Source organism: Typopeltis vanoorti, chromosome 16, assembly GCF_054136105.1.
Source record: "Typopeltis vanoorti isolate ZY-2024b chromosome 16, IOZ_Tvanoo_1.0, whole genome shotgun sequence".
Lineage (NCBI taxonomy): Eukaryota > Metazoa > Arthropoda > Arachnida > Uropygi > Thelyphonidae > Typopeltis > Typopeltis vanoorti.
In genome coordinates, this window is record NC_143564.1 from 40,010,974 (window position 1) to 40,038,368 (window position 27,395).

The following is a 27,395-nucleotide window of genomic DNA, read 5'->3' on the forward strand; positions in this document are numbered from 1 at the left end:
CCTTCCATTCCCTGGGCACCTTTTCTGTAGCCAGACTTTCATTGAAAAGCCAGGTCAAAGGAGCTGTCAGTTCTTTAGCACATTCTCTCAAAATCCATGATGAAATACCATCTAGTCCCACACCTTTACTGACATCCAGAGTACTCGATATTTGGAACACATTTTCCTCTTGCACCTCTAAACCTTGAACCTGCCCTCCCTCTAGTATTAAAACCTATTTCTCCAGGATGAAATACTCCAATAAAGTGTTCACTGAACAATTCCACTATGTCCTCTGCATCAGTCGCTCCATTCCCATTTTTATCCCACAATGGCATTCTTCCACAATCATTTCTCCTCCACATAGCTAAAAAATTTCCTTGGATTTTCTTTGGTTCTTAATGCCAATCTCTTCTCATATTCCAGTTTTGCCTTCCTCACCATACTAGACACTCTCCTGGCCTGAGTCATATTCTTCATTCATCTGCTCTCCACCCCTCTCCTTATATTTCTTCAATAATACCTTTTTCACCTGCAGTTCCTGTTTGATATTGCTTGTCATCTCCTCTACACCAAACTGTGTCCTCTTCTTCACTCGTGGAATACAGCTTACTATATTGCTGTTAACAAATATTCCTTCACCATTTCCCAAGCACTAATGATATCCTGGCCTTCCAATTCCACCCTCCATAGAACTTCCTCGAGTTGATATCTAAGACTATTATAATCACCCGCCTTATAATTTCACATATGTTCCATTTTCTTTGATACTCCTGCAGGTCTATTCATCTTCCAAGTCAAAACCAAATGGTCACTCTCTGCAACTGGGGGGGGGGGGGGAGATGTCACCTCAGTTATTATCAGGTCTTCTGATGCTATGACCAAATCCAAAACTCCTGAACCTTGTTCCCTCTATTACATGTTGCCTAAGACATTTGTTCCTAGAATTCTAGAAATGCTTATACTGCTGTAGTTAAAATCTCCCATAACAATCATTCTTCTTGCACTTGCCAAGTTCAACTGCCTGAAAATATCTTCAGGACTGAATATGGTGTTGTACTATCTTACCTGGGTAAGTAGTACAACACCAGGCAACTCGTAGCAAAGGTGGAGCAAGCTACCAACAATCCTATCCCAGTATCTCCCATAATGCAAAACACATCTCCTTGCAGATATGTATAATGTTATGCATTAAGGGATTGGCCACTACCCAGACTAGTTTCGACCTTTGTTGAGGTCTCTTCAGTGGGAGCCAGGCCCAGAGTTGGAGATACCAGGCAGAAGCAATAGCAAGGTCATCTTTACCTATAGGAGTTCCCAAAAGGTTTGCCACCTTTTTTTTATTAAATTACTCTGGATTTAGAGAAAGATGTTGAAAGTTTATTTTTCACTTGGTTAGACTATAATAAATTAAAAAAAAAAAGTGGCAAACCTTTTGGCAACTCCGTAGGTAAAGATGACCTTGCTAATGCTTCTTTTGGTATCTCCAACTCTGGGCCTGGCTCCCACTGAAGAGACCTCAATAAAGGTCGAAACTAGTCTGGGTAGTGGGCAATCCCTTAATGCATAACATTATACATATCTGCAAGGAGATGTGTTTTGCATTATGGGAGATACTGGGATAGGTGTGTTGGTAGCTTGTTCCACCTTTGCTACGAGTTGCCTGGTGTTGTACTACTTACCCAGGTAAGATAGTATAACACCATATTCAGTCCTGAAGATATTTCAGGTGCAAACTTTGTTTGCTCTCACTTGGATAAAGGATTAAACTAAATTTATTATTGAAGTGCTCACACTTTTGATGTTTTTTTGTGAGAGTGATTTTACTGGCTTGGGAGATGGTCAGACAGGAGTGCATTACTGTCAAGTGATATTGGGTGAACCATACATGCACCTTATGCCTAGATTTGGTCATAGTGAATACTCTGGAGAGGATACAAAAATAACTAAGGCTTATGACTCTGGAATGTTGTTTTTGAGAGAGGTTTGAACACATGCAATTTTTTTTTTTTTTATGTGACTCCTACTTATGAAAGATTGCAAGATTAGCATTAGTAGCATAAGTGTGCTAAGGATTTTTCTTTCTATTTTTTTTTTAAATTAATTATTATTTTTTTTATTGATTTTTTACATTGTCTGGAAACCTGCTCCAGAGACCATACATGGAATTTTTCCAAGCCACTTCAGTCTTCCAATAATCAGTGGAATGGTTTCACACCAGGTGAGATACTCTAACCCTCAGCCAGCCAAGCTGGTAAATTGCAGTTAGTTATAATAGAGATATTTTGTTAGTGAGGTGATCACACTAGATTAATACAGAAGTGATCATGCTAGGATACATTATGGAAAATTATGGAGACAACTACCGTGTTAGAGCAAAACTTTAGTTTAATATAAACCAAAATGGTTTTGGTTTATATTAAACTAAAGTTTTGCTCTAACATGGTAGTTGTCTCCATAGTTTTCCATAATGTATTCTGATCACCGTGTAAGCATGAAAGAAAGGATCATGCTAGGAACTGTGAATGAATTTTAAGTTGACTAGATAGATATGTTGCTTGCTGCGTGGGACTTCTCATAATAGGTTTGTTGATTCCATGTAGGTTTGTTTATTAATAATAATAACCATTAATAAATGATGATGAAATATTTAAAGTTACTCCTGAAACCATCATCTTTGATACAACTAATAACTGAGGTTTGCACTGAAGATGGAAATTGATTCCCATGTTGTTTGAATGCAGCACAAGTGAATTATAGTATTTTAGAAATATTGTGTGGTTTTATAGTTAATATGCTTTAACTATATATAGTTACTATATAGTTATATATTATGTAGCTGCTTTATATATATAATTTTATAGTTAATAGTTAAAAAAAAAAACAGTTTCAAATTATGTATATTGTTTTATGCTCAGTTCAGTTCCTTGTGGTGTATTCTATATTGTTTGTGTAGGTTATTTTAAACAAGGGCATATATTCTGGGTATGCTAGGTGTGCACTGTACATCTAGAAAATTCATGAAAAAATAATTTTTGGGCAGTTATTTATATGAAATAAATTTATTTATGCAAACATCTATGCACATTTGTAATGGCTGAAGATGAGCAGAGACTAAGCAGCACACTCATGACTGGCACATTCACACTGACTGAAATTTGCATGGCAGTTAAAGGCATGCAGGCTCTGAACAGCACATGTAGCTTAATTCTACTCAGTGGATTACCTGCAGCCAAGAAGGGAAGTGCAGTTTAGTTATTCCTTGAAGTGTCATGTTAGATACTGTCTTATTTTTAAAATGTCATTAATTTTATCCTCCTCAACAACTCAAAATAGTGTTGAAGATATTTTGTGTACACCTTTTTTGAACATAGAATATGAGGTCAGGTTGAAAACTGTTAAAGACTGTAACAGAATATTTGTGTCTTCTAAATTTATTAATTTACATCTCAGAAATGGACTGAAGTGATAAAAATAGAATGTTTTTCCTCATTAAAGTAAGTTTTTATACAAATTTAATGATTTTTAATAATGTTGCCTAACCACAGCACACTCACTGGAATACCTACTATATACCAATGATTATAAATAGTTTTTTTTTAAAATAACTATTTAAAACAAGCTATAAACATAACTTTTTTTGAAACTATTATTTGAGCTAAAAAAATTGTTTATCAAGCTAATCTTGTGTATAAATAAATTATAAATAATGAAATGAATTTTACAATAATCCCTGATAAAAACATAGTATGGAATGATAAGTGTCATTTTGTTACTGTATTTTTATCAATAAAAAATTAGACAAAATAATGGATTAGCTCTATACAAGAAGACAGTGTTCAAATCATTTTTTATTTATGAAGTTGAAAGCTAGGAATAAAACAGTTGATCAAAGATCAGGTGGTTTATTTCTAGAGACCAGAGATATGAGAGGTATGAGAAATATTAGGGAAATGACGAGATGGCATCAATGGCAGAATCATATTCAAAATTAACATATTAGTAAAAATGAACTTGACAATGTTCAAGAATATGAGCAAAGTTAATCTAAAGTAGTACGGTCACTAAAACTGAATGGGAGAGAGAAAATGTTAGTAAAACAGGTGTTTGATTCCCGAATGGCAGGATTACTCAGAGAGAGAGAGAGAGAGAGAGAGACCAAAATTTAGGTTGCCTGATGCAGTTAGAAGTGCCATATGAAACCTGAATATAAAATATTACAATATTGAAATTCTGAAAGACTAATTTTGAGGATGACTGTTGTTGGCTGGAAGTTAGTAATAATGTAATTCTGTCACATAGTACTATCATAGTATGCTGCAGACTCTTTTAGAGTACATACCAGGAAATTGATGATGATGATGTTATTTGAAGATAGGATACTTGGGTGATCACTATAAAATTAAATAATGATGTAAATAATATTACTTACATGATATTATGTTCATTTCAGTGCTAATGTTTTGTGCAATTGGAATATTACATTCTCTTGTAATAATGGCGGCACAGAACTGTAACATTGCTGTTCATTCTAAGACTATTCCATTTGTTTTGCCTGTTTGAAGAAATTATTCATTGAAATAATAATGATATATACTATTCGGCACCAAGGACACTAGTAAATTATGTCATAATACACTTGTGTCCTTGACAGTATCAGTCAATGAATATATTTCTTTATTTATTTAGATTTGTTTTGATCTGTTATATTCAGTTAACTTATTAATATAAGTTATGAATGTTTCTTTATCAAAATTTATTTTAGTTGGATGCATTCTCTCATCCTTATCTGGCTGCTGAACTCCATAAAACTCAAGAAGAATTTTACAAAGCTGGAATGCAACTACGTGAGTATAAGATTTATATTTACATTTTATATTACTTATTATTATGTTATGGCACCCCATGGTGTTCCAGAACTCATTGTTGTAGTTACTGCACTAAAATTCTCCATTCCAGCCATCAAATGTCTTGTCTCTGTAGTTCTCTGGCTGGTTTGCCTGCTTTTTTGGCTTGAGTTAAAAATTGAGTTTCTGAAAGGAAAAACCTGCTACATTCATACAGTAGGTATATGTGTGTAAAAGAGAGAGAGAGAGAGAAAAGAAAACATAAATAAATTCAAGCAATGGATTTGGTGAGAGAGAGATTACCATGGTTCTTACTTGGGATATGTTGTGAAGCAGATACATGTTCCACGAAAGAAAAAATATATGTTGAGCAGTAGATATTGATGAGCATCGTAGACATCTCTAAGAACTGTGCTATGATAAACTGGATGGAAAGGATTCATAGTGCATGGGAGTTAGTTTAAGATTATTGAAAATTGCTGTCAGGTCTAGGAGAAAAATTTATCACACTTCATAAGAAATTAGATGGTTGATGAATTTCATCATCCATTATGAAATCAGTATTGTGTTTATTGAATGCTGAAGCAGTTTGAAAACTTTCCATGTTTGGTCTGTAGAATATCATTTCCTAAATCTTAAATGTCTATCTACCTTTTAATTCACATTTTATGTGAATCTCATCCCTTTGTGGGTAGAGTCCATAAAAATTCATCGTTATTGTTATTGTTCAGGACCTTCACAGAGTCTCAATACTCATTGTAGGAGGCTTATTCTAGACAACGCAAAGTCTATCATACCATTTCTTAAACCCGTTCACTATCTGCACATTCGCCTAACCTTATCAGGAAATACTCATTGGTCCAACTAACCACAATACAAAAACAACTACTTTTCACACTCATGCTCATCATTTTCTTTCACAGCTTTTCAGGAATACCCATTGGCCCTTATTCCATACCCTTGTTGTATTATACAAAAAATCTTCCCAGTATCAATCCTGTAAATACATCTCAACAGTTTAAATGTTTCAGTCATGTCACCCCTTCATTTTCTGTCCATTACACTGCAGTTTGCATGCCATTAATCAATCCTTGTAATCAGTACTGAACAATTCAGATGTCATTTTTGTTATCTGCTTCCAAACCATTCAAATCCTGGGTCACTGGATTTGAGCACAGTAATTTGGATGTTGTCTGATCACAGTGGTATACAAAGGAATCATCATTCTTTTATCTCTGCTGAAAAACATCCTTCACAGTATTGTGACAGCCTTCATCACCTTCACAATATGTCCCCTAAACTTCAAATTTTATCAATTATCACTCCATTGTCCCTTGTTTTCTCTAACTTCCTCTAGTATAGTTCCATCAATAGAATATGCAGCTCATCACTGGATCCCAAGTTTCAAGTAAGGTCTTACATTTAGTTGCATTAAACTAATATCCCCATTCATTCATCTCTCCAGCTTATTTAAATCTTCTTGAATAAATGATCACCACACAGATTTCTTTCCCAGGAACCTTAAATGTTGTATGTTTTTATTGAATTTTAAAATCCTGTAAATTGGAAAATGTTCACAGAAACATTAAGGTGTCTTAATTTTTTTTTTTTTAAATAATGAAAATAATAAGATACTGTATTCTATGAAAGAGTTGTCTCTGATCACTAGATAATACAATGACTAATATATTAAGAGTCTCAGTGAGTTAGTAATACCACAAATACTGACCTAGTATACTAGTCTCTGACTTGCTGTGCCTATTGTCTAGTGATCACAGGTAACTCCTCTTTCATATTAGTTACTCTTGTCACTTTCTCTGCTGTTCTGCAACTTCATTCTTAATTAACAGCTACTATCGATAGTGTGAGGCACATTAATTTTCTCTTTATTTCTAATTTTATATCAGATTTCGAATCCCACTGTGTGTGTGTGTGTGTGTGTGATTCAAAATCATTTGTTTGGCAATATTTTGTAAAGAACTTGAATGGAGAAAATGCAAAATTCAAAATGTGTAACTCTACATGAACATGCTGAAGCAGGTCCATAAATTTGTTCATTTGGCACTTACAAAAGAGGAACTGTATGGATAAATTGACTGTGTCAGCACCAGAAGGCAGTGACATCTAGAAGTGCAAAACAAACAGTGCAGTTGAAGACACTTCAAGTGGTAAGCAAAAGCATACATTACTAACATATTATGTCAAAAAAAGGAGGAAGAAACTCTAGAAGAAATTGTGAGCAAACTTATTGGTGTCGATGAATTCACTATAAATGCAACAAAGAGTAAATTCTAAAGACAGGCAATATGAGACAAAGGTTATTTGCTTCAGCAAACCCTAGTGATGTAATGAATCTTATATATAAACAATAAAAATTTAGGTGGTGGTGGTGGTGTCGCAAGTGAACGTAGTGGTCGTTTTGAGCAATGCTAGAAAAAGTGTGTTTAAATTGAAGTATAGTGAGACTTTTTGTCTCAAATTGTGCTTCAGTTGGATACAAGTGTCTTACAGTGTTGTTGTTGTTGTCGAAACTTTGTTGTTTATATTGTGTTTTTGCTACTTGTTTGTTGCACTGCTTCACCGTCAAAAGATGGCCTCCACAAAAGACGTACGTCAGTGGCACAAAGGACTTCTGTATGAAAGTCTAGCTCTGCCTTGGATTTTTTGCAGTGGATGCATTGAAGAAGCTGCTATATGTATGCTCTGAGGAATGTGAAGGATCTGTGGACTGTTTGGCTAAATGAGAAGAATGAAAACATTGACATATGTGAGATGTGTCTAAATAGACTAGAGCGATTGGGAATGGAAGCAAACGTTGGGATCGTAGGAGAAGAGCTTTTGCAGGAGTTCGTGAAAATGAAAAGCGACCTTCATCTCCTGCAACAGGAAGTGGAAGTGCTCAGTAAGGAGGTTCTGGATATGAAGCCTGAGTTAAATGTGTTGAATAGAGAAATTAGGACTATGGAGATTACTTAGCAAAAGTAACTAGAACAGGTTTAAGTAAGGTCTTTGGTGAATGATGAAGTAATGAATAGCATGGAAGTGATTGGGAGTCAACAGAATGAAAGCACAAGAGGTATAGAAGAAATGAGATGTTGTGAAAGTGAGGGAGTAAGTAAAAGAGTGTTGAAGGAAAATAATGAAACTGGGAGAGTCATGCTGAATAGTGTAGAAAATGAGGTCGTGAGTGATGCTTGTTTGAGTTTGAATGAAGTTATGAGTGATATAATATATGGTGATTCAATGGTTAAGGGTATGGAGAGCGGTATGCCCGAGGAGTGCTAATTTGGCAGAACAATAGAGAGAGTGACTTTAGCAATAAAGAGAGCGCATGATGCAGAAAAGATGATAGTTATGGTGGGTACAAATGACCTGAGTTGTAGTATTAATCGGGTAGCAAGAGATTTAAGAACATTGTTAGATATCATGAAGAAGAAGAAAAGTGTTAAAGGGAGGATAGTGTGTGTGCTGCCTCATTTTGACAATTATGAGTTAAGTAGACGAGAGATGATAATGAATGATATGATTGCAAGAATGTGCAAAAAAAAGGTCTGGAATTTGTTGATGTCTGGGGTCTGTTTGAAGGCAAAAGACAGCTATATGCAAGAGATGGGTTGCATCTGAACATGGAAGATCATATGCATTTGAAGAAGCTAGTGTTTTCTGAACAAGTAATTGGGCAGGGAAACTAAAATTGAAACGGTTGAGTGTAAGAGGGAGAAACTTATGCAGTGAATGTATATTGGTAGCATGTGGTGGTGAATTTGAGCTGTGCAGAAGAAAGTGATTTTTAATTGGTGAATAGTCCGTTTTCCCCATTTTTCTACGTTTTTGAGTGCTAAATTGTTTCTCTGAATACGAGTGTACTTCAGTGGTTGTTTTTTGGAAGTTAGTTGCTGTCGCGATATAATATATTTTGGTTACCGTCGGAATCGAATGCATAACAGTGGAAGACAAAACGAAGCTAAGTTTTCATTACTGTATTTAGTTATATTTCATTTTATTTAGTATACTTAAATGTTTTGTTTTGCTTGTAATTGTTTGTACTTTTTTTTCTATTTATTTAACGGAATTTATTCATTGAATAATTAACGATTACGCTACTCAGCAGTAAGAAATGATGGTGGACTCAGCTGCAGTTGTACGTGGCGTATCGCCAAGTCCTCCGCCATTTAAGAACTCGATTATAAGAAATATCATAAGAGACTTTGTGGCATGCAGTACTTGCGGCATGTATGCGTCTCGAGAATTAGATATGTGGCTTGTTAAAGAGAGCTGAGAGTGTATGTGTGCAAAATGCAGGCAGTGGGAGGAAATAAGTAGGTGTCGAATTATCAATAACCGACCTTGTTGCTCCAGGAATGGGGAATGAATATAGGAAGACAAGTAGCGTGATAGGAGAGAATGAAAAAAATATATGTATGAATGAGAAAATAATAGTTGATAGTGTGGAAGGCATGAGTGACTGTGAAAGTTTAGGAGATGGTTTTGTTTGGGAGAGTGAATTTAGATTAAGAGTGACTGACCTGCAGAGGCAGATAGATGAGCTGAAAGAGGAGGTGGAATGTCGTGTGAATGAGAGCAGAAGTATGAAAGATAAGATTAGGAGAATGGAAGAGATAAATGCAAGCCGAATCAGAGTGGGGGAGAGAGAGAAATTTGGGACTGTTAGAAGAGGAAAGAAAGGAAACAGAAGCGAGGGGAAAGAGTGAGAGGTATATGGGTGCTAGAAGAGGAGAGAATGGAAACAGTAGACGAGAGGGAATGAGAGAGAGGTATGGGAATGCTAGCAGACGAGAGGATGGAAACAGTAGGAGAGATGTAATGAGAGAGGGATATGGAAGTGCTAGAAGAGGAGAGAATGGAAACAGTAGGAGAGAGGGAATGAGAGAGATGTACGTGAGTGCTAGAAGAGGGGAGAATGGAAACAGTTGGAGAGAGAGGTATGGGAATGCTAGAAGAGAGAATAGCAGTAGAAGAGAGGGAACGAGAGAGACCTATGGGAATGAAAGAAGAGGAGAGAATGGAAATAATAGGAGAGAGAGAGAGAGAGAATGGTAAGAGGTATAATGTATGGCAACTCAATGATCCGTGGTGTTCAAGATAGGATGCGTGAGGAGTGTTTGCCAGGAGGAACAATAGAAAGGGTGGCTATGGCAATTAAGAGAGGTGAAAGGGTGGATGAGATGATTATGATGGTAGGAACAAATGATTTGAGTGGTAATGTAAGTCGGGCAGCGAGAAATATGAGATTTTTGCTTGAGGCTGTATGGAAGAAGACAGAGAGAGGAAAAATAGTGTGCGTGTTGCCTAGGTATGATAATGATGAACTGGGCAGAAGAGCGGTGATATTGAATGGCATAATAGCAAGAATGTGTGACAAGAGAGGACTGGTATATGTAGATGCTTGGAGTGCATTTGAGGAAAGAGAGGAATTGTATGCGAGAGACCGCTTACATTTGAATGAGGAAGGACGTAGGCATCTGGAGAGATTACTGGTCTGAACGAGTCAGTGTGTCCCAGGGAGGATGATAGCAGGGGTGGCCTCTTGTGGGAATGGTTACTTGGGAGAAGGGAGACGATGTCAGGTAGCACTGAGCCCAGTGGAGTCTAGAAGGGATAATGCTGGGTATAGAAACAATGGCATTTATATGTTTTATACTAATGCCAGGAGTATCTGGAATAAGGGAGAGGAATTGGTGGTGCAGATAGCATCAGCCTAGCCAAAAATTATTGGGATCACCAAGACGTGGTTGACAGAAGAGGATATAATAACAGGAATAGAAGTCGCTGGGTATAGCATTTTTCATCAGGATAGGAGGGGAAAGCATGGTGGTGGGGTACTGCTTATGATAAGTGATGACCTATGTCCTCTAAGAGTGGAGGCTTTGGAAGGAAGTGAGACAAATGATTTTGAGAGCATATGGTGTGAGGTAGAGGTAGGCAAGACAGGATATTTAGTGGGGTGTTGCTACAGACCCAGGAGCACAGAGGATGGGGACCAGGAGATGTTTAGACAGCTAAGTTTGGCAAGTGCAAGAAGAATGATTGTTATGGGGGATTTTAACCACAGTAGTATAAATTGGAGAGAGGAAGATGCATGTAGCAATAGAGGAATGGAATTTCTAGAATTCTTGAGGGACAAATGTCTTAGGCAACATGTAACAGAGGGAACAAGAGGTTCAAGAGTTTTGGATTTGGTTATAGCATCAGAAGAGTAGATAATAACTGAGATGACATCTCTCTCACCAGTTGGAGAGAGTGACCATATGGTTTTGACTTGGAAAATGAATAGACATGCAGGAGTATCAAAGAGACGGGAACTTATGTGGAATTATAAAGCAGGTGATTATAATAGTCTTAGACGTCAACTTCGGGAAGTTTCGTGGAGGGAGGAATTGGAAGGCCGGGATATCATTAGTATTTGGGAAATTGTGAAAGAATATTTGTTAGCAGCATTGGTAAGTTGTATACCACGAGTGAAGAAGAGGACACAATTTGGAGTACAGTGGATGACAAACAATATTAAACAGGAATTGCATGCGAAAAAGAGGCCATGGAAGAGATATAAGGAGAGCAGGTGAAGAGAGGATGCATGAAGAATATAGGACACAGGCAAGAAGAGTGACTAGTGTGGTACTGAAGCGAAACTAGAATATGAGAGGGGGTTGGCCCTAAGATCCAAAGAAAATCCTAGGGAATTTTTTAGCTATGTGGCCAGTTGGAGGAGAACTGATTGTGGAAGAATGATATTGTGGGATAAAAATGGGAATAGAGTGATTGAGGCAGAGGACATAGTGGAATTGTTCAATGAATACTTTATTGGAGTATTTCATCCTGGAGGAGTCAGTTTTAATGCTAGAGGGATAGGGCTTGTTCGAGGTTTAGAGGTACAGGAGGAGAGTGTGTTTCAGATACTGAGTACTCTGGATGTCAGTAAAGCTTTGGGACTGGATGGTATTTCACCACGAGTTTTGAGAGAATGTGCCAGGGAACTGACAGTGCCTTTAACCTTGCTTTTCAATGAAAGGCTGTCTTCGGCAAAGGGGTGCCCAGGGAATGGAAGGAAGGTAAGATAGTGCCATTGCATAAAGGCGGTAGCAGACTAGAAGTGCCTAATTATAGGCCAGTCTGTGTGTCATCAGTAGTTGTTAAGATCTTGGAGAAAGTAGTGAGGGACCGTATACAACATTGGGCAGATGAGGGTAATGTTATCTGTGAGAGTCGACATGGATTTATGAAAGGGCACGCTTGTTTTAGCAATATGCTAGCCTTTTATAATAAAGTTACAAGAACATTACATGAGGGAAAGGCATATACTGCAATTTTCTTAGACTTAGCAAAGGCATTTGACTGGGTGCCACATGATAAGCTGATATTTAAGTTGCAGCACATGGGTCTGGATGTCGGATTGGTCAACTGGATTCAGGATTGGCTGTCTGATAGGTATCAGAGAGTTGTGTATGGTGGAGCACTTTCAAGGAGGCAGAGGGTTACAAGTGGGGTCCCACAGGGCCCAGTACTAGGACCTATATTGTTTAACCTTTATATCAATGACATTGCCAGTGGGTTGCAAGGGGATATTCAGTTGTTTGCGGATGATGCATAGGTAGGAAGGATTATTAGTAATAGTGCAGATGTGGTAGCCCTGCAAGAGGATTTGAATAAGCTAGATAGATGAGCAAATGAATGGGCGTGTCAGTTTAATGCAGCAAAATGTAAGGTCTTGAGGTTTGGGAAACATCGATGGGATGCTGCATACTCTATGGGAGGAGTTATGCTGGAAGAAGTAGAAGGGACAAGAGATCTGGGGTTGATGGTTGATAGAAACCTGAAGTTTAGGGAACATATTGCAAAGGTGGTGAAGGTAACACAGAGGATTGCTGTAATTATGAGAAGGATACTGACCTGCAGAGATAAGAGGGTTATCATTCCGTTGTATAAGTCTCTGATTAGACCACACTTGGACTATTGTTCTCAGATTTGGTCTCCAGGATTTGAAGGGGATAAATGAACTGTGGAAAGGATACAAAGGTGGATGACAAAGATGGTTTCAGGACTGTACAAGGATAGTTACGAGGATCAGCTGAGGGAATGTGGACTGTAGAGTTTGGTGGATAGAAGAAGGAGAGGTGATATGATTGAGACTTTTAATCTGTTGAGAGGTGGTTACAGGGTTGACACTGGGGAGTTCTTTTGCTTGGTTGAACAGTGGGAAGGAGTGATGACAAGAATCCATCCCTGGAAGTTACGAAAGGAAACTGTGAGCAAAAGGGTGAGGTGTGGTTTCTTTGCATGGAGGGTGGTTGAACCATGGAATGCATTGCCTGATGGAGTGGTGAGAGCGAGAACGCTCAATGAGTTTAAGGAGTGGTATGATAGACTTTGTGTTTCTTAGGGAGGGATCTCCCCTCAATGAGTCTTGACAGACTTTATGTTCTTAGGAAGGACCTCCCATGATGAGTCTTTCGACTCCATGGAGGCCTGAATAATAATAATAATAATAATAATATTTGTTGATCCTTTTTCAGAGAATAATTTGAAGAATAGAGTGGATAAAAATTGGCATCGGACTACTGAAATTAGTAGGATGTATATCAGCTCTAAAGCTGGTACAAGAACTATGGGAATCTGCAATTTTTGTATACTAATGCAAGAAGCATTCAAAATAAGAGGGAAAAATTTTTGGCATTAGTCAGTGCAATCTCACCAAAATTTGTAGGCTTTAGTGAAAATTGGCTGTCAGCAGAAGATGCAGTTACTGAAATTGAATGTGATGGGTACAGTATTTTCAGGGAGGATAGAGAAGATAGAATAGGTGGGGGAGTACTGTTGATGACAGCTTATGAGTTGCAGCCAAAGAAAGTAGTATATCAAGAGGATAGACATGTGAACGATAGTTCATTTGAGGTGGTCTGGTGTGAAATAGTGACAATGCAACCAAATATACAGTTGGTTGCTGCTATAGGCCAGGGGATACAGGGGGTGATATTATTATTATTATTATTATTATTATTTTGGGCGACTAAAGGGAGTCCTTAGACTCATCGAGGGAGGCCCTAAACATCATGTCCACACAACTATGCGACATTCTCACAGTATCTATCATACATTGCCTTGAACTCGCTCACCGTCATAGCACCCACAACAGACTCTGGCAGCTTATTCCACTCATTTACCACTCTAAAAGTAAGGAACCCAGCTCTAACACCCCTGCTAACCACACTCTTTCCCAGCTTCCATAGGTGTCCCCTAGTTCTTCCACCACCAATCCTGATCTCAAAAATATCCTCTGAATTAATCCTATAGAATCCCTTTAGCAATTTGAATGTCTCAATCATATCTCCTCTCTTCTGCCTATCAACCAGTTTCTGCAACCCACAAATCTTCAACCTGTTCTCATATGGTTCATTCCATAGACCCGCCACCATCTTAGTCACTCGCCTCTGGATCCTCTCTACCTCCTCCCCATCAAGAAGGAACTGAGGTGACCAAATCTGGACACAGTAGTCGAGATGAGGTCTTATCAAGGCTCGGTACAGAGGTACAATAACTTGCTGGTCTCTGCTCGTCAAGGTATTTTTCAACAACCAAGTGAGTTGATGAGCTGATTTAGCTACTTTTGCAATGTGCCCCCTAAACTTCATCTCCCTATCCACCAACACTCCGAAGTCCCTAGCCTCATCAATCTCCTGGAGTACAGTTCCACCAATGTGGTATACTGCTGCTAATCTTTCCACCTAAAAATGCATAACCTTACATTTTGTCACATTAAATTGACATCCATTCTCCTTAGCCCAGAACTCCGATCTACCTAAGTCATCCTGCAAGCCTTTGATATCTTCTGCATTCACTATCGCCCTACCCAACTTTGCATCATCAGCGAACAAATGAACTGTTCCACTTAGATCCTTCCCTATATCGTTAATGAACAGATTAAACAGCAGTGGTCCAAGAACAGAACCCTGCTGCACACCCCTAGTCACAGGCCGTCTTTTGGACTCTACTCCTGAATAAACTACTCTTTGATATCTCTCCATCAACCACCCAGCTATCCATCTCACCAACCCTATATTCATTCCCATATGTTGTAGTTTACGAATTAGAATTCCATGTGGTATCTGGTCGAACGCCTTTGCCAGGTCCAGCAGTATCACTGTAAACCCATTACCCTTATCCAGTTCAGACGTCACCTTGTTATAAAACTTTAGCAAGTTACTGAAGCATGATCTGCCCTTCACAAAGCCATGCTGTCCCCTGTACAGTATCTCATTTTCATCAATCCATTCCTGTATTTTTCCCTTGACTACTTTCTCTAAGACCTTGACAACTACTCCTGATATGCTGATCGGTCAGTAATTTGCAACCGTAGTCTTGGATCCTCCTTTATGCAGTAAAACTATTTTCCCCCTCTTTCCACACCTTTGGGACTAAACCAGACCCGAGACTCAGATTAAACAACATGGTCAAGGGCACTGATAATGCCTTAGCCACTTCACGCAAGACCCGTGCCGGTATACCATCCAGTCCCACAGATGTATTCACATTAAGGTTCTGTAATAGACTATTCACCTCCACTTCATTCATCACAATTCCCGTATAAACTAATGGTTCTTTCATTTTTTCAATGTCACCACCTGGATGATATACTTTTGCAAAGTGCGTGCTCAGTAACTCCACTATATCGACTGATACAGTGACCTCCTTACCATCGTCATTCCTTAAAATCATTTTGCCGTGTACAGTTGTTTTCTTACTTGCAGCATATTGAAAGAACTGTTTGGGATTCTCTTTAGCTTGCATGGCTAGTTTCCTTTCATAATCCACTTTTGCTTTTTTTTTTACCACACGCATTACCCTTCTGGCCTGCACTTTATACTATTCGTGTGCCTGCAGGTTACCCCTTTCTTTAAATTCCCTCCACAGTTGTTTCTATTTTTGCAGCTCAAGCTTAATGGTGTTATTCATCCATTTAACCCCTACTTGTTTTACTTTTTGGACCCTAGGTATACAATCAGCCATAACCGCCTGTAAATGTTCCTTGACCACTTCCCATGCTCTATTGACTTCCACCCCTTGCAGTTTTACATGCCATGGCACTGATCCAAGCAATCTCCTAAGCCTGTCATACTTGCCAGCACAGTAATTCCACATATACCCTGTCTTAATCGAAAATTCCACACCTTTAGCTACCTCCCAAGTCAAGACCTTATGATCACTCTCACCAATAGGTGGCAGCATGGTCATATTCATTACAGTCAAATTCTGAGATGCTATTACCAGGTCAAGCACTCTCACACCCTTAGTATTTTCAATTACATGCTGTCTCAGATAGTTATCCCTTAATAATTGAATAAAATCCATTTCCTTCCTCACATATGTCCTCCTCCTTCCAATCAATGTTACCATAGTTGAAATCCCCCATAATAATTACCCTCCTTCCACTGATTTCATCAATTTGTTTATGCATACTATCTCCATCATCTATTCCATCACCTGGTCTATAGCAGCACCTAACTGTATATTTTATTCTGCCAGTCTCAATCTCACACCAAATAGCCTCAAATGAGCTCCTTTCACTATCCTGCGATACGACTTCAATTCTCCTTGGCTGCAGTTCATCAGCTATCATCAATAACACCCCTTTCCCTATTTTTTCTCTCTGTCCCTCCTAAACACACTATAACCTACACATTCTATCCCACTAACTATATCATCTTCCGTCAGCCATGTTTCACTAATGCCAATAACCTGTGGCCAGGAAGAGCCAATCAAGGCCAAAAATTCTTCCTTCTTGTTTCTAATACTCCTGGCATTAGTATACATGAAATGCAGTGATCCCTTTGTCCCACTCCTATCGTGATGTGTTATTCTAAATGTCCAATTCCCATTTTTTGTCCTTAGTACTGGCTCGTGTACATTATATACATTCTTACACTCAACTGTCTCACTGATGTCTGCATATCCACTCCCCCCCCCCGGTAATTCTAGTTTCCCTGGTTCTGTGCATCCATTTTCACTTTATTCAGCAACACTTTTTCCAGTCTCCGCACATCAAGTCCATTCAAATGCAGGCCATCCATCTTGTATAAGTCCTTTTGCCCATCAAACTCATTCCACACGTCCACGAATTCCACACCACACCATCTGCATAACCTGCGCATAATGTCATTTGCGATTATGGCCCTCCTTCTAAACTCCTCTCTGTCATACCGTGGCAACAGACTTACCATTCTAACTCTGTCACTCTTTTCTTTCGCTACCTTTAACAATACTTTCAAGTCCTATATTGAATTCATGCATCAGCAAATTAGTGCAATGAGTGCAGAGTTAGTGATTATTATGGGGGATTTTAATTATGGTGATATCAGTTGGAAAGAGGAAATATCATGTGGCAAAACAGCACATAACTGAACGGACTCATGGTGTGAGAGTGTTGGATCTGGTCATAGGTTCAGAGGACATATGTATAAGTAAGTCGTCCTTGTTACCTCCAATTGGTGAGAGTGATCATGTGGTATTGACTTGGGAGGTTGCAAAATTTGTGGATTTCTCTCTTAAGAAGGGGTATATACGGAACTACAGTTTAGGTAATTATAACAAGCCTTAGAGTGAGCTTACAGCTATCCAATGGCAGAACATAATGCAGAGGGAAAATGTTAGCAGTGCATGGGATAAAATCAGCAGGTATCTGAGGAAGGCAATATCAGAATGTATTCCCATGGTCAGGAAGACAAACAAGGTAGGCGTTAGATGGATGAGTAGTAGTATCCGCAAAAAAAGAAAATGTTATGGAAAATTTACAAGGAGAAAGGCGATCAGTACACCCATGAGCAGTACAGTACAAGGCTCAATCGAGGAAGGTTATTAGCATAGTAAGAAACACTAAATCAGATTATGAGAAGACCTTAGCTAAGGAGATCAAGGTTAATCCCAAAGAGTTCTTCTGCTATGTGGCAAGTAAAAGGAAGAATGACTTTGGAAGGATAATCTTAGTGGGTGCTGATGGTATTGAGGTGACCAATTCAGATGTAATAGTAGAGTTACTGAGTGATCACTTTTCAAAAGTCTATCACCCAAGTGAGGATATCTCTGTACCTGTAGCAATAACCAATGTGAGAATTGAAGTTAATAAATCAGAGGTACTTAGTATATTGCAGAATTTAAATGCAAATGCTGCTATTGGTTTATATGGAATATCAGATCGGGTGTTGCATGAATCTGCAAAGGAATTGTCAATGCCTCTTACTTGGTTATTTAACTTAAGTTTGAACTCTGGTGTGGTCCCTGGGGAGTGGAAGGAAGGCAAAGTGGTTCCTTTGCATAAAGGTGGCTCTAAGATTGTTGTAGTTAATTACAGACCAATCACCATCTCAGGAGTGATGGTAAAAGTATTGGAAAAGTTGGTTAAGGACAGAATTCAAGAATGGGTGGATCAGAATGTGATACTCTATAGAGGCCAACATGGTTTTGTTAAAGGTCGATCCTGACTTAGCAATTTATTAACTTTTTATAATAGAATGACATCTGAGTTGGAGAAAAAAAATGGCTACACAGTGATACTACTGGATTTTGCTAAGGCTTTTGACAGGATACTCCCATGGAATACTGTTGTGCAAATTAGAGCAGATGGGGATAGATACTAAACTGGTGATATGAATAAGAGAATGGCTCATGGAGAGATACCAGAAAGTAGTGTATGGAGGAGCAGAGTCCAGGATGAGGCAGGTGACCAGTGGTGTGCTTCAGGGCTCTGTGCTTGGGCCATTATTGTTTAATTTGTACTAAATAATATAGGAAATGGTTTGAAGAGAGATATTCAGTTATTTGCTGATGATGCAAAGTTGTTTAGGACAATAAAAAATCAAGCTGGTGTTGAGAGTTTGCAGGATGATTTAAATAAGCTGGCAAAATGGGCAAAAGGTAATGGATGTCAGTTCAATGTGGAAGTTTAAGTGTAAAGTTATGCATTTTGGGATTAAAATATACCAACTGTGTACTACATTGATGGAATGGTACTCCAAGAGATTGACAAGACTAGGGACTTGGGATGTTGGTGGATAGGGAGATGAAGTTCAGAGGATACATTGCTAAGGTGTCCAAGATTGCACATAGGATTACTTGGTTATTAAAGAACACACTAACATCTAGAGATAAAGAGGTTATTATTCCCCTTTATAAGGCATTGATACTTCCACATTTGGATTACTGTGCTCAAGTCTGGTCACTTGGATTCCTTGGAGATGAGGAGGTTGTGGAGAGGGTTCAGAAGAGAGTGACTTAGTTGGTGAGTGATATAAAAAAATGCTCCCTACATTGTTAGATTGAGAGCTTGTGGATTGCAAACATTGGTTGATAGGCGGAGAAGAGGGGATATGATAGAAACACTTAAATTACTAAAGGGTTTTTATAAGATTGATGCAGGGGAAATATTTCAGCCATGTGATAGTGATGGAAGAACAAGAGATCATCCCTGGAAATTAAGGAAAAGTGTGGTTAATAAGGGTGTGAGAACTAGATTTTTTACTTGGAGGGTGGTGAGTAGGTGGAATGCATTGCCTGACTCAGTTGTGAGTTCTTCGTCTGTAAATAAATTCAAGAAGAGGTATGATAAATATTGTTTTGATAGTTTGGGTCTCCCGTGATGAGTCCACTGATTCCATTGAGATTCCCATAATAATAATAATAATAAACAATATAATTAAGTTAAAAATCAAATTTTGTGAAACTAAAAGCAGGATTTAGGTTTAGTATTTCTCTTTATGTATTCATCACTAAAAAATAGACAACATCTAAATGTGGATTAAGGTAAATTCAATGTGGATGAAGGTAAATTTTGGAATTTCAGAATGGTAGGAATTATTGGGGAGGGGTTTTGTGTGCAGAAAGGACTGTAAATGCAGTGCAGTCTTAATTAGAAGTGAGCTCAGTATTTAGTAACATGTTGTTGCCTGCATTACAAGTGGTGGTAGTGTGAAGATGAAATTTGGAAAATTTGTGAATTTTGGGTACCACTTATGTTATTACACATGGCATACATTTTGCTGTATGTGACATTTTCTATAAGAACATAAAAGTAATTCAGGTAGACTCATTATCACAGAAAACAAGTCAAATGAAAATGAGCTAGGTGAGGATTTTAACACAGCATTTCGAATTGAGGGGTTAACTGCCCAGGTGAAATAAATAAATAATTGCCAGTGTAGATGAAGAAGGCAACATTAAAATAGTTACAGATATTAATGAAACTATCAGAAAGGTCAGGAAAATTGGAAGATTATTCACAAAGTCACCTCTCAAGGATGAAATTTTACAAAACTACTTGAAAGCAGAGCATGATTATGAAAAGATAGTCATTTCAAAAACATACACACAGTTTATTTGCAGTGCTGGAACAATTATTAGGAATGATATCAGCAGTTGTCAAAGTATTGATTGTTCTTAACATGTTATTTGTGACTTAACAAGAGCTTTAACTTATCTTTTTAAAATGAGTATTAGATTGGCCCAAGTTCGAAAGCATTGGAAGGAGGGCACAATAATTCCCCTTCGTCAAGAGAGTGATATAATTGATTCTTCGAATTATAGCCCAATCTGTGTGTCTGGAATTATGACCAAGGTGTTAGAGAAGCTATTGAGGACAAGGATTAAGAACTGGTTTGACAGCAGCAGCAGAATTCTTTCTGAAAGACAGCCTGGGTTTGCTAATGAAAGATTGTGTTTTAGAAATCTGCTTACTTATTATATCAAGGTGACGAATACATTGGACAAGGGGGATGCATATACAGTAATATACTTAGATTTTGCAAAGGTTTCGATAGATTGCCACATGACAAACTAGTAGTTAAATTGGAATAGATGAGATTGGATAGTAGATTAGTGCATTGGATTGAAGATTGGCTGTCTGATTGGTATAAGCATGTTGTGTACGAGGCAGCTATATCCCAGAAGAGGAAAGTCACTCACTCACGCGGTGTGCCCCAGAGATCTGTTTTGGGGCCATTGTTATTTAATTTGTATATATATGACACTGAAATAGGCTTAAATGGTGATATACAATTATTTGCAGATGATGCAAAAGTTGAGGAGAAGTTATGAGAAGTAGAGCAGATGTAGCCTTTCATGTGGGCTGTCTGAATGGATGAGTGTGTGAGGATGTCAGTTTAATGTAGCAAAGTAAGTAAGGTTTAAAATTTGAGAATCAAAGGTGAGATGTAGAGTACAGGATTAATGAGAATATCGTAGAGGAAATGAAAGCTCTGGGGGTGATGGTGTATAGGGACTTGAAATTTTGCTAAAAGTGGAAGTACAACACAGCAGATTATGGCAATGATACAGAGAACACTGATATGTAGAAGTGACGCTGTTATGATTCCATTGTACATGGCTTTGATAAGGCTGCACATGGATTACTGTCTGCAGATTTGGTCACGGTTTTCAGAAGGATCATGAGTTGTCGGAGAGGATTCAGAGACAATTGAGTAAGTTAGTTTCTGGTCCCTGTGAAGTATAAGGACATATTGAGTGAACGTAAATTGCAAAGCCTAATGGATAAAACCTAATGGATAAAAAGGAGGAGAAGGAGTATGGGGACTTGATCAAGACATATAAGTTGGTAAGGGGTAATTACCAGATTAATATGGATGAGATTTTTCATAGAATGTCTGGAGATGGGAAAAACAAGAAGTAAACCATGGAAACTGCATAAGGAGGGGGGGGTGAGGAGTATATTTTTTGCATAGAGAATAGTGGGTAATTGGAATGCATTGTCTGAGAGTGTTGTGAGTGCAGAGACAGTGAATGCATTTAAGTCAAGATACGATGAGCTGTGCATGTGAGAGTGACCCCCCCCCCCCCACACACAGTGAGTCTCTTGACTGTATAGAGATATCTGATGATAACAGTAATAATAATTTTCATACCAAATTTGCTACAGCAATTTATTGTTCAGTTTACCTAAAAGTACTGAATACTTAGAGTGAATTTATTTGGAAGTGACACACCTTCCTTATTTTCGCTTACACGTAAACCCACATAGGTTGGTTAATCTTTACTCCCAAAGTGTCCTACATCTGTATATTGTGTGTGTGTGTTTTCATCTGGTTAATTTACCTGTTTCAAGGGATGAATAAATCAGAGTTTCCAATAGAAAAATCCTCCACCTCTGTATGAGACTGATTAACTAACATTTGATTGAAAACACCTGATGAAGGTTTCTCATGTCACAGACAGAATTCAAACCTAGATCTTTTCAACCATGAACAGTGGGACATGGAAGCTTACAAAGCTGTATTAGGGAGCAATGAATCACACTATGCCTACTACGTCCAAGTAGATGGGTGTGGTGGATGCCCAGTGAACATCTCTTACCAGAGTGCATAACCCCAACTATGAAATTTGAAGGTTGCATTGTGATGGTATGGTCCTGTTTTTCCCTCTGTATGTGGCACCACGAACATTGAACTCCAAGGTAGCTGAACATTCTGGGCAATGGAATTCTTTCTACTTTGTAGTGTTTCAACAGAACTGACCATCGTATCTTTTGGCAAGACAATGCACCATGTCAAAAGGCTGCATGCTTTGTGGACATGAACATTACCACACTTGACTGGAATCTACAGACCCCTGATTTCAACCCTATTGATTGTATACTTGTGGAACATATGACCCATAGGATTGCTGCAGTCATCACAGGGAAAGAAGGTCGTACATCTTATTAAGGTGAGTGCCATGGCTCTTTGTTCCTCACACTGGTGGTGTCTATTAATTTCTTTCCAAGCAGTGTACACACACACTTACAAATTAACATGTTGTATTTTCTGTTTAGTAAAGTCATATAGTACAAAAGTCTGGCTGCGGGAAAGGTGCCCAGGGAATGGAAGGAAGATAAGATAGTGCCATTGCATAAGGGTGGTATAATTAGACTGGAAGTGTCTAATTATAGGTTAGTTTGTGTGTCATCAGTAGTTGTTAAGGTCTTGGAGAAAGTAGTGAGGGACTGTATACAGCATTGGGCAGATGAGGGTAATGTTATCTGTGAGAGTCAACATGGATTTGTGAAAGGGTGCTCTTGTTTTAGTAATATGCTAGCCTTTTATAATAAAGTTACAAGAGCAGTAGATGAGGGAAAGGCATATACTGTCATTTTCTTGGATTTAGCAAAGGCATTTGACAGGGTGTCACATGATAAGCTGATATTTAAGTTGTAGCACATGGATTTGGATGTCAAGTTGGTCAACTGGATTCAGGATTGGCTGTCTGATAGGTATCAGAGAGTTGTGTATGGTGGGGCAGTTTCAAGGAGGCAGAAGGTTAAGTGGGGTCCCACAGGGCTCAGTACTGAGACCTATATTGTTTAACCTTTATATCAATGACATTGTCAGTGGATTGCAGGGGATATTCAGTTGTTTGCAGATGATGTGAAGCTGGGAAGGGTTATTAGTAATAGTGCAAATGTGGTAGCCATGCAAGAGGATTTGAATAAGCTAGACAGATGGGCAAATGAATGTTGGTTTAATGCAGCAAAATGTAGGGTCTTGAGGTTTGGGACACATTGATCAGATGCTGCATACTCTATTGGAGGAGCTATACTGGAGGAAGTAGGGGAGACAAGAGATCTGGGGTTGATGATTGATAGAAACCTGAAATTTAGGGGACATATTGCAAAGGTGGTGAAGGTAACCCAGAGGATTGCTGCAATACTGATGACACTGACCTGCAGAGATAAAAGAGTTATCATTCTGTTGTATAAGACTCTGATCAGACCACACTTAGACTATTGTTCTCAAATTTGATCCCCATGATTTTAAGGGGGTAAATTATTACCGTATATTCCGGCGTACAAGTTGACCTGGCATATAAGTCGATATTGGAATTTTTTGAGTTTTTAATAGTATACTCGTCTTATAAGTCGACTCGAAAAATTTCTTTAAAAATAAAAATTATGACAGTTTTTAAGTAAAATTTTTATACAGGCGTCAACCACTAGGATCATAATTGCCTTTTTAGTCCTTCCATTCTTTGTTTTAGCAAAAGATATAAAATACCTAGTTGACAAAAGAGTTAAGCTGTGGATAAAAAATATTTGGAATACATGACAAGGTGCATTAAAAAAGCCAAATAGTCTTTTAGTGTGGGACATGTTCAAATCCCATTTAACAGAGAGCACAAAATCTTTATTAAAAGAGAATAATACCAATATGGCAGTGATTCCAAGTGGGTTAACTTCACTAGTACAACCTTTGGATGTTTGTATAAACAAGCCATTTAAAGACAGTTTATGAAAACAGTGGAATGCGTGGATGCCAGAAGGAGAGAAAAATTACACAAAAGGAGGACAAATGCTACATGCGTTTTTGGTAACTATGTGTGAATGGGTAGCAAAAGCATGGGATGAAATAAAACCAGATACAGTAATAAAATCTTTTAAAAAATGTGCTGTATCTAACAAATTAGCTGGCTCGGAAGATAATTTTGTTTACAATGATGATGAAATTGATGCTAAATCTGATGGAGAAAACGAATACAATTTATATGACGACATACCGGAAGAAATTACAGAACCAGAGTACAATGAACTTTTCATAGATTCAGACAATGAAATATAAATTTTAATTATGTAGTTACCTACCTATTTTCTTTTGTAAATAAATAATTATATAACATGTAAATATTTTTTTCTGTAAATACATTTGATATGAGTTGAAATATTTTTACTTATTTACCCTTTTTGTATATTGCTAATAAATTTAACAGAGTATGATATGTACTAGTTTTTTCTTGGAAAGCAATGAATTTTTAACCCGGCATATAAGTCGACCTAAAAAATTTAGTACTTTTTTTTTCAATGCTGAAAAGTCGACTTATATGCCAGAATATACAGTAACCGTGGAAAGGGTACAGAGGCGGATAAAAACGATGGTCTCAGGACTGTACAATGTTGGTTATGAGGATCGGCTGAGGGAATGTGGACTGCAGAGTTTGGTGGATAGAAGAAGGAGAGGTGATATGATTGAGACTTTTAAACTGTTGAGTGGCAGTTACAGGATTGATACTGGGGAGTTCTTTCACTTGGTGGAACAGTGGGAAGGAGCAATGACAAGGGGCCATCCCTAGAAGTTAAGACAGGAAGCTGTGAGCAAGAGGGTATGGAGTAGTTTCTTTGCATGGAGGATGGTTGAACCATGGAATGCATTGCCTGATAGAGTGGTGAGAGCAAGAACAGTCAATGAGTTCAAGGAGTGGTATGATAGACTTTGCGTTTCCTAAGAAGGTCCTCCCACGATTAGTCTCTTGGCTCCATGGAGGCCAGAATAATAATAATAATAATAATAATAATATGTTAATGTAGAAAGGCTTATGTGTTCATCAGCAATAATTCAATAAATAATTATTTACTTATAATTCTGTGTTCTGATATATACTGTCAAAATTAAACAATATGTTAGTGGTTGGAGAGCCACTGTCAAGGAGATTTATATTAATATCACCTGTTGTGCAATTGTTGATGTCATTTAGCCATGATTCTAATTCTTGAAGGAAGTTGTGTGGATTTTTATTTTTGTCGATCTGTTTATTGTGTATTTGTAATTGTGTATGTCATTAGTCATGGTTTCCAAGAGTGACGTTTCTGCATGTGTGAAAGAGGTTAAAGTTTTGGTCACACTGGTTTTCATTTATGAATGCTGTAATGCTGCCTCCTCTTTTTTTTTTTTACATAAGATGTAGGATCAGTGATCTTTTAATGTTATATACAGACTCTTATAGACACTTTGGTCAAGATTAGAACATTAAAACATCGATATTTGTTAGGATGTTACTGAGCAGTGTTGACAATGTAACCCAGTATTTCTTTATATTTCTTATATTATTGTGTAGTATGTTGAGTTCAGAATTTGTGTACAAATTGTCTATCCAGTTAATGATAATGTATCTTTATATCAAGTCACATATGATAGGTTATAAAACGTGTGAGGTGCAGGTAACCAAAAATAACTGGAATTATTTTTTAAAAAAAATGTTATTAAAGTTTATAATACTATATTTTAGTTTCCTTCAAAGTACTCTCCATGCGAGTCAATGCACCTTTGTCCCAACGTTTTTTCCACTGTTGGAAACAGTTCTCGAAACTGTTCAACTGGAATACTGTTTATAGTCTCTAGCAAATTTTCTTTCACTTCGTCCACATCAACAAATCACTTCCCTGTTTTCTTTATCCCTGGGAATAAAAAAAAAATCACATGGAGAGAGAGAGAGAGAGATAATAATATACCTTTATATCAAGTCACACATGATAGGTTATAAAATGTACAATGGGGGGGGGGAGCTACCAAAAATAACCTTGCAGCTGGGGCATGGTTGTGGTGCAGCAACCAATCTCTGCTACCTCAAATTTCTGGCTGTTTATGTTGCACACTATCATGCAGTCTTCTCAAAACGTTGAGATAAAAATGTTGGTTTACTGTCTGTTTAGGCAGTGCACAAAATTCTTTGTGCACAGTGCTATTCACATAAAAAAAACAAATCATCATTGTCTTGATGTTTGATCGAACTTGGGTCGGTGAATTTGCATATTTCCATTGGCTTGATGCTTGTTTTGTTTCTGGATCATGACTGTAGCACCAAGACTCATCCCTGGTCACAACTTTTGAAAGAAAATTCTGGTTATTAAGAATTTGCTCCCTCAAATTGCAACAAACATTCACAGGATTTTTTTATCCTCTGTGAGCAAATGAAGCTGACACAAAAGTAGACACGCATTTAATTTATAAATATTCTGTGAAAATTCGCTGGCATTAACTCCATGACAAATTTGTCTCTTCAGAAACTTGCTGAGTGCTCTTTCGATGATCTTCATTGATTGCCTGGCAAACCTTTTCGATGTTTTCATAATTTCTGCTTGTCAAAGGTTAGCCAGACTGTGGTTGGTCTTTACCTGACATGTACCCATTTTTGAAACAGGAAAATCACTTGTAGATCTGTATTTTACCTAAAGCATCATCCTTAAAGGCTTACCAAAGCATAACAATAGTTTCAGCTGTAGTTTTACCCAAAAGAGAATTTTCATGCACACTCTATGTTCCTTGTGGTCAGCCATCACAAAATCGCCAAACTTGTAAGCACTAACAAAAAAAGTAGCCAAAACAATGAACCAATTCACATACGATGAACCACTTGCCAGACTGGCAAGGAAAACTGCACACTCATGATGCCTAGCAGCAGCATCTGTAACTAGAAAATGTGCACGTTATTTTCAAGTTATTTTTGAGTATCCCCTCATATTTCACAAAGTTCCAAGTATGGGCGCACGCACATATGCTTAAATACATACAAGTATATAATTTCTAATTTGATAAGATACATTTTTATATGTATTGCTATCTTTTACTTTTTAGAATACTATCAAGAACAGTTAGAACAGCTAAAAGTTACCCATGCTCATGAAATAATTTCCTTAACAGAAAAATTGGGTGAGGCTCATCAAGAAGAAATTGATGAATGTGAGTAAATCCATTATGATAATTCTAACAGAGTTGCCATTCTTATTTCGGTTTATTTTTTTTCTTTTTA

General features: G+C 37.8%; 1 protein-coding gene across 2 annotated transcripts in view; it reads left to right on the plus strand.

Annotated features, from left to right (window-relative positions):
• Positions 1-27,395, plus strand: part of LOC150097966 (uncharacterized) — a 490,509-nt gene that overhangs the window by 262,935 nt on the left and 200,179 nt on the right. For both annotated transcript variants that reach the window (XM_090406015.1, XM_090406016.1), the window contains exons 7-8: positions 4,745-4,826; positions 27,221-27,325. In XM_090406015.1, coding sequence (XP_090262141.1) covers positions 4,745-4,826; positions 27,221-27,325 — 187 coding nt within the window. The remainder of the gene's footprint in view (positions 1-4,744; positions 4,827-27,220; positions 27,326-27,395) is intronic.